Source organism: Bombina bombina, chromosome 12 (genome assembly GCF_027579735.1).
Source record: "Bombina bombina isolate aBomBom1 chromosome 12, aBomBom1.pri, whole genome shotgun sequence".
Taxonomy (NCBI): domain Eukaryota; kingdom Metazoa; phylum Chordata; class Amphibia; order Anura; family Bombinatoridae; genus Bombina; species Bombina bombina.
This window is the reverse complement of record NC_069510.1, coordinates 104,184,403-104,198,534: the sequence shown is the minus strand read 5'-3', so window position 1 is coordinate 104,198,534 and position 14,132 is coordinate 104,184,403. Positions and strand designations below refer to the sequence as shown.

The 14,132-nt window shown below is 43.4% G+C and overlaps 1 protein-coding gene across 1 annotated transcript in view; it reads left to right on the top strand.

The window, feature by feature from the left end:
* Nucleotides 1-14,132, top strand: part of CACNA1F (calcium voltage-gated channel subunit alpha1 F) — a 365,125-nt gene that overhangs the window by 98,610 nt on the left and 252,383 nt on the right. The window contains exons 6-7 of the mRNA XM_053695830.1: nucleotides 505-657; nucleotides 845-1,041. Coding sequence (XP_053551805.1) covers nucleotides 505-657; nucleotides 845-1,041 — 350 coding nt within the window. The remainder of the gene's footprint in view (nucleotides 1-504; nucleotides 658-844; nucleotides 1,042-14,132) is intronic.

Sequence of the window (14,132 nt, the reverse complement as noted above, 5' to 3'; positions counted from 1 at the left end):
TAGTGGGTCTCCAAGGTGGTGCGGCTGACCGGCAGTTCCAGGAGCCCGGCCAGCCAGAGAGGGGTTATGCGATCAGCGGTCAGCTCTTCCGTGAGGATGTACAAACCCCAAAACAAGCAATAGGAAGAGTCAGGGAGATTGCGTAAGCCATGAAAGGGCCAAATCTGAAGTAAAAAGGAGATAGCCAGGTAGTAGGGTGGTGGGTGGTAGCCTTGGCAGCCTGGTATCCGTGACAGCAGGTATGTTTGTGTGTTGGTTTAGCAGGTGTATTGATGTGTGGCCTCAGTGGGCATGTTTATGTGTTGCTTTGGCAGGTTTGTTTGAGTGTTGGTTTAGGTGGTGTCTTTATGTGTTGCTTTGGTGGGCATGTTTGTTTGTTGGTTTAGCAGGTTTGTTTGTGTGTTGCTTTAGCAGATGTATTTGTGTGTTGCTTCAGCGGACATGCTTGTGCATTACTTGGGCACATTTGTTTCTATGTGTGTAACATTTATCTCTGTTCTCTAGGTTTACACATTGTATTAAACTCTATAATGAAGGCCATGGTCCCACTGCTTCACATTGCACTGCTTGTCCTCTTTGTCATCATTATTTACGCCATTATTGGTTTGGAGCTCTTCATAGGCCGGATGCACAAGACCTGCTTCTACATAGGTTCAGGTAGGTCTTGTAGGAAGAAGTTGCTATGTGGATAGGACACATACAGAACCATATCCTCATGTGATATATTCCCCTTGTGACTACACCTTTCCCCTAGTGCTGGATTTTCATAAAGTCTGTGTTATCCTCTTGTTTCATAGAGAGTCTAGAGTTTGTGTATAATCCTGATAATCTCTCTTCTTGCCAGATTTACCCGCTGAGGAGGAGGCAGCACCCTGCGCCTTCTCGGGACACGGAAGGGAGTGTCACGTTAACAATACTGAGTGCCGGGGAAGATGGGAAGGGCCGAACGGGGGAATCACAAACTTTGATAACTTCTTTTTTGCCATGCTGACTGTATTCCAGTGCATCACTATGGAGGGATGGACGGATGTTCTGTACTGGGTGAGTGACGTGATACAGTCGGTAGTTCAGGATCTCGGTTCACCACCACTGTTTTTCTCTCTGTCTGTACGGAGCTTGATGCCCCGTGTTTCCGGCGAGCCTTCAGTCTAAAAACCGCTGCTCCATAACCTGTCCGCCTGCTCTGGGGTCGCGTACAGAAATCTCCAGAAATCAACCGATCGAATGCGATCAGGTTGATTGACACCCCCTGCTAACGGCCGATTGATGGCGAATCTGCAGGGGGCGGCATTGCACCAGCAGTTCACAAGAACTGCTGGTGCAATGATAAATGCAGATAGCCTATGGTGTCGTCATTTATCGATGTGCAGCGGACATGATCCGCTATATCGGATCAAGTCCGCTCTTACAATCATAAATATACCCCTATGTCTCAGTAAGAACATCATAGACAATAGATTCTATGGCATGAGGCCTTCTGTGCATTTTAGACATTGTCAATATCTGTTTATACATTTTCTGAGTTTCCTCAGCTGTATTACTTGATATCCTTCCTTTGTGCAAATAGCATTTAGCCCAGAATGTTTTTTTTGTCTGTGGATAGCCTTGAACAAGGCAACAGATTTATTTGTACAGTCTCTCCTTTGGGCTCACCTGTAGTCAGTGATATTAGGTGTATAAATATGAGGAATAGATTACACAGACAGTTATTTGAAGTTCATCTGCACAGGGTAAAGGGCGATGCCCGTGAGTTGCTGCTTGCTGTAAACCACCCTTACATGAGATGATGTGCAAGACAGATGGATGTACAGCACAGAGAACAGTGCCCACCTGTGAGGGAGAGGTTGCACAGCACAGAAAACAGTCCCCACCTGTGAGGGAGAGCTTTCACAGCACAGAGAACAGTGCCCACCTGTGAGAGAGAGCTTGCACAGCACAGAGAACAGTGCCCACCTGTGAGAGAGAGCTTGCACAGCACAGAGAACAGTCCCCACCTGTGAGGGAGAGCTTGCACAGCACAGAGAACAGTCCCCACCTGTGAGGGAGAGCTTGCACAGCACAGAGAACAGTCCCCACCTGTGAGGGAGAGCTTGCACAGCACAGAGAACAGTGCCCACCTGTGAGGGAGAGCTTGCACAGCACAGAGAACAGTCCCACCTGTGAGAGAGAGCTTGCACAGCACAGAGAACAGTGCCCACCTGTGAGAGAGAGCTTGCACAGCACAGAGAACAGTCCCACCTGTGAGAGAGAGCTTGCACAGCACAGAGAACAGTCCCCACCTGTGAGGGAGAGCTTGCACAGCACAGAGAACAGTCCCCACCTGTGAGGGAGAGCTTGTAAAGCACAGAGAACAGTCCCCACCTGTGAGGGAGAGCTTGTACAGCACAGAGAACAGTCCCCACCTGTGAGGGAGAGCTTGCACAGCACAGAGAACAGTCCCCACCTGTGAGGGAGAGCTTGCACAGCACAGAGAACAGTGCCCACCTGTGAGGGAGAGCTTGTACAGCACAGAGAACAGTGCCCACCTGTGAGAGAGAGCTTGCACAGCACAGAGAACAGTCCCACCTGTGAGAGAGAGCTTGCACAGCACAGAGAACAGTCCCACCTGTGAGAGAGACCTTGCACAGCACAGAGAACAGTGCCCACCTGTGAGGGAGAGCTTGCACAGCACAGAGAACAGTGCCCACCTGTGAGGGAGAGCTTGTACAGCACAGAGAACAGTGCCCACCTGTGAGAGAGAGCTTGCACAGCACATAGAACAATCCCTACCTGTGAGGGAGAGCTTGCACAGCACAGAGAACAGTGCCCACCTGTGAGAGAGAGCTTGCACAGCACAGAGAGCAGTGCCCACCTGTGAGGGAGAGCTTGCACAGCACAGAGAACAGTGCCCACCTGTGAGAGAGAGCTTGCACAGCACAGAGAACAGTCCCCACCTGTGAGGGAGAGCTTGCACAGCACAGAGAACAGTGCCCACCTGTGAGGGAGAGCTTGCACAGCACAGAGAACAGTCCCCACCTGTGAGGGAGAGCTTGCACAGCACAGAGAACAGTCCCCACCTGTGAGGGAGAGCTTGCACAGCACAGAGAACAGTGCCCACCTGTGAGGTAGAGCTTGCACAGCACAGAGAACAGTGCCCACCTGTGAGGGAGAGCTTGCACAGCACAGAGAACAGTCCCCACCTGTGAGGGAGAGCTTGCACAGCACAGAGAACAGTGCCCACCTGTGAGGGAGAGCTTGCACAGCACAGAGAACAGTCCCCACCTGTGAGGGAGAGCTTGCACAGTACAGAGAACAGTCCCCACCTGTGAGGGAGAGCTTGCACAGCACAGAGAACAGTGCCCACCTGTGAGGGAGAGCTTGCACAGCACAGAGAACAGTGCCCACCTGTGAGGGAGAGCTTGTACAGCACAGAGAACAGTCCCCACCTGTGAGGGAGAGCTTGCACAGCACAGAGAACAGTCCCCACCTGTGAGGGAGAGCTTGCACAGCACAGAGAACAGTGCCCACCTGTGAGGGAGAGCTTGCACAGCACAGAGAACAGTGCCCACCTGTGAGGGAGAGCTTGCACAGCACAGAGAACAGTGCCCACCTGTGAGGGAGAGCTTGCACAGCACAGAGAACAGTGCCCACCTGTGAGGGAGAGCTTGCACAGCACAGAGAACAGTCCCCACCTGTGAGGGAGAGCTTGCACAGCACAGAGAACAGTGCCCACCTGTGAGGGAGAGCTTGCACAGCACAGAGAACAGTGCCCACCTGTGAGGGAGAGCTTGCACAGCACAGAGAACAGTGCCCACCTGTGAGGGAGAGCTTGCACAGCACAGAGAACAGTCCCCACCTGTGAGGGAGAGATTGCACAGCACAGAGAACAGTCCCCACCTGTGAGGGAGAGCTTGCACAGCACAGAGAACAGTGCCCACCTGCGAGGGAGAGATTGCACAGCACAGAGAACAGTGCCCACCTGTGAGGGAGAGCTTGCACAGCACAGAGAACAGTGCCCACCTGCGAGGGAGAGATTGCACAGCACAGAGAACAGTGCCCACCTGTGAGGGAGAGCTTGCACAGCACAGAGAACAGCCCCCACCCGCGAGGAAGAGCTTGTACAGCATAGAGAACAGTGCCCACCTGGGAGGGAGAGCTTGCACAGCACAGAAAACAGCCCCCACCCGGGAGGGAGAGCTTGTACAGCACAGAGAACAGTCCCCACCTGCGCTGAAGAGGTCTTCCATCCGATAGAAGTCTTCATCCAGGCGGCATCTTCAATCTTCATCCATCTGGAGCGGAGCGGAGCCATTTTCAAAGCAACCGACGCGGATCCATCCTCTTCAACCGACGCCTACTCGCTGAATGAATATTCCTTTAAGTGACGTCATCCAAGATGGCGTCCCTCGAATTCCGATTGGCTGATAGGATTCTATCAGCCAATCGGAATTAAGGTAGGAAATATCTGATTGGCTGATTCAATCAGCTAATCAGATTGAAGTTCAATCCGATTGGCTGATCCAATCAGCCAATCAGATTGAGCTCGCATTCTATTGGCTGTTCCGATCAGCCAATAGAATGCGAGCTCAATCTGATTGGCTGAGCGTATTGGGGCCGGCGAAGGCAGGTACGTACGGAGCTTGATAACTAGAGGCCAATGCATGGTTCAGACATTCAGCTTCCTGGAATGGTCTTTTTCTTTTAGCTATTTCTTCGGCTAGAAGGGTTACTGAGCTTTCAGCTTTGTCTTGCAAACATTCTTTTCTCTTTTTTTTATCAGGATAAGTCTGTTATTCGCACTAGCTATTCCTTTTTATTATTAGGAAATTGTGGTTCCTTCTTGTCTAGCTCCTAAGAAGTTTAAGGGAGTCTTCTTCACAATTTGGATGTTGTAAGAGCTATTAAATATTATCAGCAAGATTACAAGTGTTGCGGTACGGCTATACCGCTGAAAAACTGGCCATTGTGCGCGGAATATGCAGGTCTCCCGTATTACAAGTTGCGAGTGCAGGATTTTTCAATGCACCTGTATTACAGGTTATGCGTATACCGCTACGATCCATTCCGCTATCTGAGACCAGTAGTTATGGATTTTGCGAAACAAAAATGTTTCACAAAATTCATAACAAAAATATTACAAAGTACACGAACACCCATAAATGACACTATTAACCCGTAAACTGCCAACCCCCGCATCATAAATACTGTAATAAACTTAATAACCCCTAAACCACCGCCCACATCGCTACCACTATAATAAACCTATTAACCCCTAAACCACCAGCCCCCCACATCGCTAATACTAAACTAAAACTATTAAGCCCTAAACCGCCGCCCCCCCATCGCAACACTAAATTAAGCTATTAAAACCTAAACCTAACACCCCCCTAAATTTAAATTAAACTTACAATATAGCTATCTTCAAATAATTTAACTTACCTGTGAAATAAAAAAAACTAAGATAAAACTACAAATTAACCTAACATTACTATTTTAAAAAAATAAAATAAACTAAAAATAAAAAAACTAAATTACAATATTAAAAAAGCCTAACACTATGAAAATTTTAAAAAACCTAACATTACAAAACACACAAAATTACGAAAAATGAAAAACACTAAGATTACAAAAAATAATAAACAAAATTATCCAAAATAATAAAAATTAAACCTATTCTAATACCCCTATAAAACAAAAAAGCCACCCCAAAATAAAAACACTCCCTAAGTTAACAATAAACTACCATTAGCCCTTAAATGGGCCTTTTGTAGGGCATTGCCCTGAAGCAATCAGCTCTTTTACCTAAAAAAAATACAAAGTCCCCCCTTACAGTTAACTTAAAAGGGCTCTTTTGCGCCCATAAAAAAAGACCTAATCTAAAAAAAAAACACCCAAAAAAACAACAAAAAAACCTAACACTAACCCCAGAAAATGTACTCACCGTTTCTGAAGTCCGGAAGTCCATGCAGAGCATAGTCTTCATCCAGGCGGCAAAGATCTTCTTCCAGGGCAACACCATCTTCTATCTTCTTCCCAGAGGTGCGGAGCAGTCTTCGGCGATGCGCGGATCCGGAACCCTGGTCGTCATCTGAAGCGCTGGTCCTCTTCAGCGGCGGCGGTCTTCAGCGACGCAGATCTTCTTCATGCGATCATCAGCCGCACACTCAAGCTTGAATGCAAGGCACCCCTATTATATTCGGGTGTCGTTGCATTGCTTTTTGTTAAAATATTTAAATCAGCCAATAGGTTGAGAGCTGCTTAAATCCTATTGGCTGAGCATAGTCTTCATCCAGGCGGCAAAGATCTTCTTCCAGGGTGACACCATCTTCTATCTTCTTCCCGGAGGTGCGGAGCAGTCTTTGGCGATGCGCGGATCCGGAACCCTGGTCGTCATCTGAAGCGCTGGTCCTCTTCAGCGGCGGCGGTCTTCAGCGACGTGGATCTTCTTCATGCGATCATCAGCCGCACACTCAAGCTTGAATGCAAGGCACCCCTATTATATTCGGGTGTCGTTGCATTGCTTTTTGTTCAAATATTTAAATCAGCCAATAGGTTGAGAGCTGCTTAAATCCTATTGGCTGATTTGAACATCCAATAGGATTTAAGATGCTTCATCCTATTGGCTGATTTGATTTTTCAGCCAATAGGAATGCAACGGTACCCCAATATAAAAGGGGTACCTTGCATTCAAGCTTCAATGTGCGGCGGACGATCGCATGAAGAGGAGGATCGACGTCGCTGAAGACCGTCGCCGCTGAAGAGGACGAGCACTCTAGATGATGACCAGCACTCCGGATCCGCGCCTTGCTGAAGACCGCTGAAGACCGCACCTCCGGGAAGAAGATAGAAGATGGTGCTGCCCTGGAAGAAGATCTTCGCCGCCTGGATGAAGACTTTGCTCTGCCTGGACTTCCGGACTTCAGGACGTTGAGTACATTTTCTGGGGTTAGTGTTAGTTTATTTTTTTATTTTTTGGGTGTTTTTTTTTTAGATTAGGGCTTTTTTATTTTAATGGGCACAAAAGAGCTGAATGCCCTTTTAAAGACAATGCCCATACAAATGCCCCTTTAGGGGCAATGGGTAGCTTAGTTTTTTTTTAGACTTAGGTTTTTTATTTTGGGTCGTTGGTTGGGTGGGGGTTTACTTTTAAGGGGGAATTTGTAAGGGCTATTGTTAATTTATTATTAGGTTAGGGGGTGTTTTTATTTTGGGGTGGGTTTTTTTTATAGGGCTATTAGATTAGGTTTAATTTTTATTATTTTGGATGATTTCGTTTATTTTTTTATTTTATTTTTAGTGTTTTTTTATTTTTCGTAATTTTAGTGTTTGTTTATTTAGTAATGTTAGATTTTTTTTTATTTTTTCGTAGTGTTCGGTTTTTTTAATTTTGTAATTTTGTTTTTTTTATTTTTCGTTTATTTTATTTTCTTAAAATAGTTATGTTAGGTTTATTTATAGTTAGTGATGCACCGAAATTGAAATTGTGGACCGAAACCGAACCCGAAAATGTCTTATTTTTTTCACATTTTTTTTGGCATAATTAGACTATTTAATGAATGAAACTGAATTGAAAATATTCATGTCAATAAAAAAAGCCCACACTTTTATTGAAAGTAACACACAAAAATTGGACAAAAATATCAAAACAATAATATGCTACCAAGAAAAAAAAAAACAGGCAAAAAATGCCATTTTCGGCCAAAATGTTTCTGCAATCCAAATTTTGGTGCATCCCTACTTAAAACAATATTAAATATCAATATACTGTATTATTCTTTATTTAGTTCTATGTAACAGAATCAGATTTAACAGGTTTTTATTTTGTACCAATTATCCAAATAAAGTATAGTCCTAGAAAACTCATTATATGCAAAACAGTAAGTCAAGTAATGAACTTAAACAGCAGCTCTAGGCTAGCATCAAATTTGAAACATGCTACACAATAATTTTACCGAAAATAACAGGCAAAAAAAACGAAAAACGAAATTGCCAAAATTTCGGTGCATCCCTACTTAAAACAATATTAAATATCAATATACTGTATTATTCTTTATTTAGTTCTATGTAACAGAATCAGATTTAACAGGTTTTTATTTTTTTACCAATTATCCAAATAATGTATAGTCCTAGAAAAATCATTATATGCAAAACAGTAAGTCAAGTAATGAACTTAAACAGCAGCTCTAGGCTGGCATCAAATTTGAAACATGCTACACAATAATTTTACCGAAAATAACAGGCAAAAAAAACAAAAAACGAAATTGCCAAAAATACCATTTTCAGCTGAAATGTTTCTGCGGACGAAATTTCGGTGCATCCCTATTTATAGTATATTTACATATAAATAGTTTTTATTTATTTATAGTTTTTATTTATTTTAAGATAGTTATATTGTAAATTTAATTTAAAGTATAGGGGATAGTTAGGTTTAGGGGTTAACAGTATAATTTAGTGTGTTGCAATGTGGGGGGCTGGGTGTTTAGGGGTTAATAGTTTTATTATACTAGTAGCGATGTGGGGGGGCGGCGGTTTTGGAGTAAATAGGTTTATTTAGGTGTTAGCGATGCAGGGGGCAGCGGTTTAGGGGTTAATAACTTTAGTGTCGGCGATGTCGGGGGGCGGCGGATTAGGGGTATTTAGACTAGGGGTTTATGTTAGGGTGTTAGGTTTTGACATAACTTTCTTTTCCCCATGGACATCAATGGGGATTGCGTTACGGCGATCGCCATTCCGCAATCACAAGTGTGTGTTTTTTTCTAACACTTTCTTTCCATTGATGTCTATGGGGGAAAACGTGCACAAGCGCGTCAAGTCAGGCCTTGGGTTTTGTGCGGTATGGAGCTTATCACACCATATCGCACAACAAAAGAAGGTTTTTCAGTAACTTGTAATGGCAGTACTATGGAGAGTGTGATACCGCTATTTTGTTTGCGTTATTTATGCACCCGGTTTAGCGCATAACTTGTAATCTTGGTGTATGTGTATATATATATATATATTTATATATATATATACACAGTGGGGCAAAAAGTATTTAGTCAGCCACCAATTGTGCAAGTTCTCCCACTTAAGAAGATGAGAGAGGCCTGTAATTTTCATCATAGGTATTCCTAAACTATGAGAGAAAAAATGTGGAAACAAATCCAGACAATCACATTGTCTGATTTGGAAAGAATTTATTTGCATATTATGGTGGAAAATAAGTATTTGGTCACCTACAAACAAGCAAGATTTTTGGCTCTCACAGACCTGTATCTTCTTCTTTAAGAGGCTCCTCTGTCCTCCACTCATTACCTATATTAATGGCACCTGTTTGAACTTGTTATCAGTATAAAAGACACCTGTCCACAACCTCAAACAGTCACACTCCAAACTCCACTATGGTGAAGACCAAAGAGCTGTCGAAGGACACCAGAAACAAAATTGTAGACCTGCGCTAGGCTGGGAAGACTGAATCTGCAATAGGCAAGCAGCTTGGTGTGAAGAAATCAACTGTGGGAGCAATAATTAGAAAATGGAAGACATACAAGACCACTGATAATCTCCCTCAATCTGGGGCTCCATGCAAGATCTCACCCCGTGGGGTCAAAATGATCACAAGAACGGTGAGCAAACATCCCAGAACCACACGGGGGGACCTAGTGAATGACTTGCAGAGAGCTAGGACAACGTAACAAAGGCTACCATCAGTAACACACTACGCCACCAGGGACTCAGATTCTGCAGTGCCAGACGTGTCCCCCTGCTTAAGCCAGTACATGTCCGGGCCCATCTGAAGTATGCTAGAGAGCATTTGGATAATCCAGAAGCAGATTGGGAGAATGTCATATGGTCAGATGAAACCAAAGTAAAACTGTTTGGTAGAAACACAACTCGTCGTGTTTGGAGGAGAGAGAATGCTGAGTTGCAACCAAAGAACACCATTCCTACTGTGAAGCATGGGGGTGGCAACAGCATGCTTTGGGGCTGTTTCTCTGCAAAGGGAACAAGACGACTGATCCATGTACATGAAAGAATGAATGGGGCCATGTATCATGAGATTTTGAGTGCAAACCTCCTTCCATCAGCAAGGGCATTGAAGATGAAACGTGGCTGGGTCTTTCAGCATGACAATGATCCCAAACACACCACCCGGGCAACGAAGGAGTGGCTTCGTAAGAAGCATTTCAAGGTCCTGGAGTGGCCTAGCCAGTCTCCAGATCTCAACCACATAGAAAACCTTTGTAGGGAGTTGAAAGTCTGTGTTGCCCAACGACAGCCCCAAAACATCACTGCTCTAGAGGAAATCTGCATGCAGGAATGGGCCAACATACCAGCAACAGTGTGTGACAACCTTGTGAAGACTTACAGAAAACGTTTGACCTCTGTCAGTGCCAACAAAGGATATATAACAAAGTATTGTGATGAACTTTTGATATTGACCAAATACTTATCCAATATATCCAAATATCTTTTCCACCATAATATGCAAATAAATTATTTCCAAATCAGACAATGTGATTGCCTGGATTTGTTTCCACATTTTGTCTCTCATAGTTGAGGTATACCTATGATGAAAATTACAGGCCTCGGGGGGCGGAGCCAGCTGTCAAGGGAAGCAGACGCGTGTAAGTGAAGATCATGGGCCTAACAATATATTAATTGTGTTTATCAGCCCCTAAAACAATACTATTTCACTTTACAAGTGGACCCTCCAACCTATTATAATACCAATGATTTTAGGAGCATTTGAGTAGATGCCCTTAGCTCTGGAAGCCTCTTAAAAGTTTGGCGCGATGGAGGCCTTAAGCAACTGGGGACTAGCAGTGGCGCAGCTCCTTCATGATCATTTCGTCAGAATGGAGACCACGCTACACGAGAGCTGCGCTGAAGTTATTGAATCCGTACATGCCGCCCTTAGCCTACATAAGGCTGGCAATACTCTAGTCCAGAGCGGCAATACTGAAATCCCAGCCCCCGTGACCTTACATTGTCCGCCCGACCTCCTGCAGCAGGGTGAACAGTCTGCCTACAGCTGTGGCGAATTGACTTATCGTGACACATACTCACTCACAGTGGAGGTGGAAGGGGACTACCTCGACGGACACCCTGGACCGGGGCTGTCTGGTGAGATACTGTTTCTTAGAATAAAGCGTGCCTCGCCCCCAAATCTACCCACGGCTGCAGGTTGCACAGCATCCACTAACCGTAGCCAAGTCTGGAGCACTTTTCCCCTGCTCCGTAGTGCTGACACTGCTGTGCTTAAGTCTATGCCCAACGCTCCCACTCCCGGACATGCCTTGAGGGACAATCCTGCAGAATGCTCCAGGTCTCCTCTCTCCTATCTCTTGGGCTGTGGTTGTGCTAAGTTTGAAGCCCCTTTATTTTCGAGCCTGATGGTGCGAGAGAAAGCGGGTGTGGGTTAACTTTGTGGTTCACCAGTGAGTCTAAACACTCATTCAGTTGATATCTGGAATTACCCTTGTTATCTGGACACTATCTTACATCTCTATGGGAACTGTGCCATAAATGGACATTTAAAATGAGAATACTGTGGTCTAGCCTTTGATACAGAAGGAGCAGTTTGAATTGGCCTACAGCAATGGCACTTTGAAAGCTGATTATTTTTTGTCTTTCTTTTTTATACTCATAAATGGCGAAGGGGAAAAGATATTGTGTATGATGATTTGCATGCAATATAGCAGGAGCAGTCCTGATTTACCATATATACCATATTTTAGCGTACGAGTATTAAGACCATGGTTGTCCTAGTGTTCAAGGTTTAACTCATCGTCCCAATGTTTAGTTTAATAGTGTAATCTTTATAGACCATGCCAGACCTAAGTACTAAAGACATGTCGAGACTTTAGTGACTACCTACATGTTATATATGCAGGAAAGAGGCAACTGACTTGTGTACACTGTTTTATGTTGGGGTAGACTTCTACTTTCTGTCATACTAGCCTGCGGTTGGGTATAGGGCCCGTATCCAACTAGCAAGGCTGTTAAAATATGTCACTGTCACAACAGCTGATCTTTGCCCCTACTCCACACTCTCATAGACGCAGTGGCACTGTAGATACACTCTGGTTTATACTATATGTACGCAGCTATATTTCCCCAATACCAAGCATTATCTTAATGCCTAGAATGATTTACACAACCTTTAGCTTCCTCGCTAAGCTTAGCCCCCCATTATATGCTCCGTTAGACTGACCCTCAGACTTAAAAATGCCCAGCGTTATTTGCTTCTGCTCCACAACAACAGCAACTTTGATCCCCCCCACAGTCTATTAATGTATACATTTAGCGTCATAGATCAACCATCTATCAATAGCACAGTCTCCCTAGTAAACCCTTTTGACTCTAGATATAAAGGAATTCTTATAACCTATTGCCCTCACAAGCCATCACCTTTTCCCCCTGCAACAAAATGAATCCTCCGGATCAGAAGGGCGACATGTGTGGTTCTTCTTGGTCATACTGCAACCAATCTACTCTCTCAGTATTTACCCTCAATACCATAGTATGGACTTTACCTACATTTTATAGGTCAGCAGGTCTGATCAACAACAATACTAATCAGCTAAATCTATAACCCTTAGCCATACCTTGCCTTCTTAGCAGCTCCACTTGCTCTCCTCCTCAACATAACAACATTATCTATTGGATGCCCTACATTTTATACGCTTCCTTTGACTACTAGTTTCTTACCAGATATTATAATAATGTGAAGTACATTCTATCATACCCACCTTATTCAAATGCCCAGCTACTCCTTTGTTAATCCTTACTATTAACAATTATCCTCTAGCCATAGTTTTTAGTCTTAATTTCCATTCACATTCCAATGACCACCTCCCCCCCCCCCCCCATCTTATAATGTACCTCCTAGGTAAGGAGGCCTACCTATGCGGTCTTTCTAACCAGTACCGCAACCTACCCCATCTATTTTCTATGTTTTTATGTGTAGCTTTTCACTCTACCATAAAATTGACTCTATTTCTACTACCTTGTCAAGCGAAACTGTTAAGCTTCACTTAAAAATTGAGTTACAAGTTTTAAGTTTAGCATGTTCAATTTCACCACACTACTTATATATTACAAAAACTTGTTTTGCTGTGTTATAAACAAAAAAATAAATAAATAAGGAAGACACATGAAGACCATTTGCTGTTTACATATTGTGAAATGTATGCCATAGCTATTGTTTATACTTGACTTACTTTGAGAATTTTGAATACATTTCATTGGCAAGTCTGTGTATTATAAACATCCCTACAGATCTAGCTTATGTATAATTTTACATCTCTGTATATTCTTATGTTTATATGGCTTCGTGATAATATGCATGTAACCTTATTGCTTTTTCTTTGTCTTCAATAAAAAGATTATTAAAAAAAAAAAAAAAAAAAAATTACAGGCCTCTCTCATCTTCTTAAGTGGGAGAACTTGCACAATTGGTGGCTGACTAAATACTTTTTTGCCCCACTCTACATATATATATTTGTGTGTGTGTTTTTAATTTTGACTGCCAAGTGTATTTAAACACATATCTTCTGACTGCAAATACTGAATCACATTCAGCTTTAGGAGAATCAAGCACAGATCAGATCATTTTACAGAGTTTATTATGTTATTTTATTTTCTGGAAAATTAGTAAATTCAAGCGAAAACTCCTAATGATTTTGTTTGGTAATAATTTTTATTTGATAATACTGCATGGCATATATCATTTGTAATCCAATATCCACTCATATCTTTGTGATGTGATATTTATTTGTGGGCTTAACTGCTTGGGTGTAGATTCCCACACTTAATGACTTGTGGAATCTCAACATCTGATGAAAGAAAACAAAATGTATGCCTTCTTGATAAATGAATTTCTTCATGATGGTGAGAGTCCACAAGCCTCCCCCTTTTCTTTTCTGTCCAGGTGGCGGCAGTACTGTTTGCCCTTCTTTTGTCCCACTATATCTTTCCTGCTTTCCTCATCTACTTGGTTATATGTATGACTGAGGATCATGGGAAGTGGGAGGGATTTAAAGCTCTGATGTGTTGCGTTATCATTTGCCTCCTCCTAGTGGTCAGGAGGGGAAGTACCACATTTGATGACTTGTGGACTCTCACCATCATAAAATAAACTAATTTATACAGCATGATATCCTTACCGC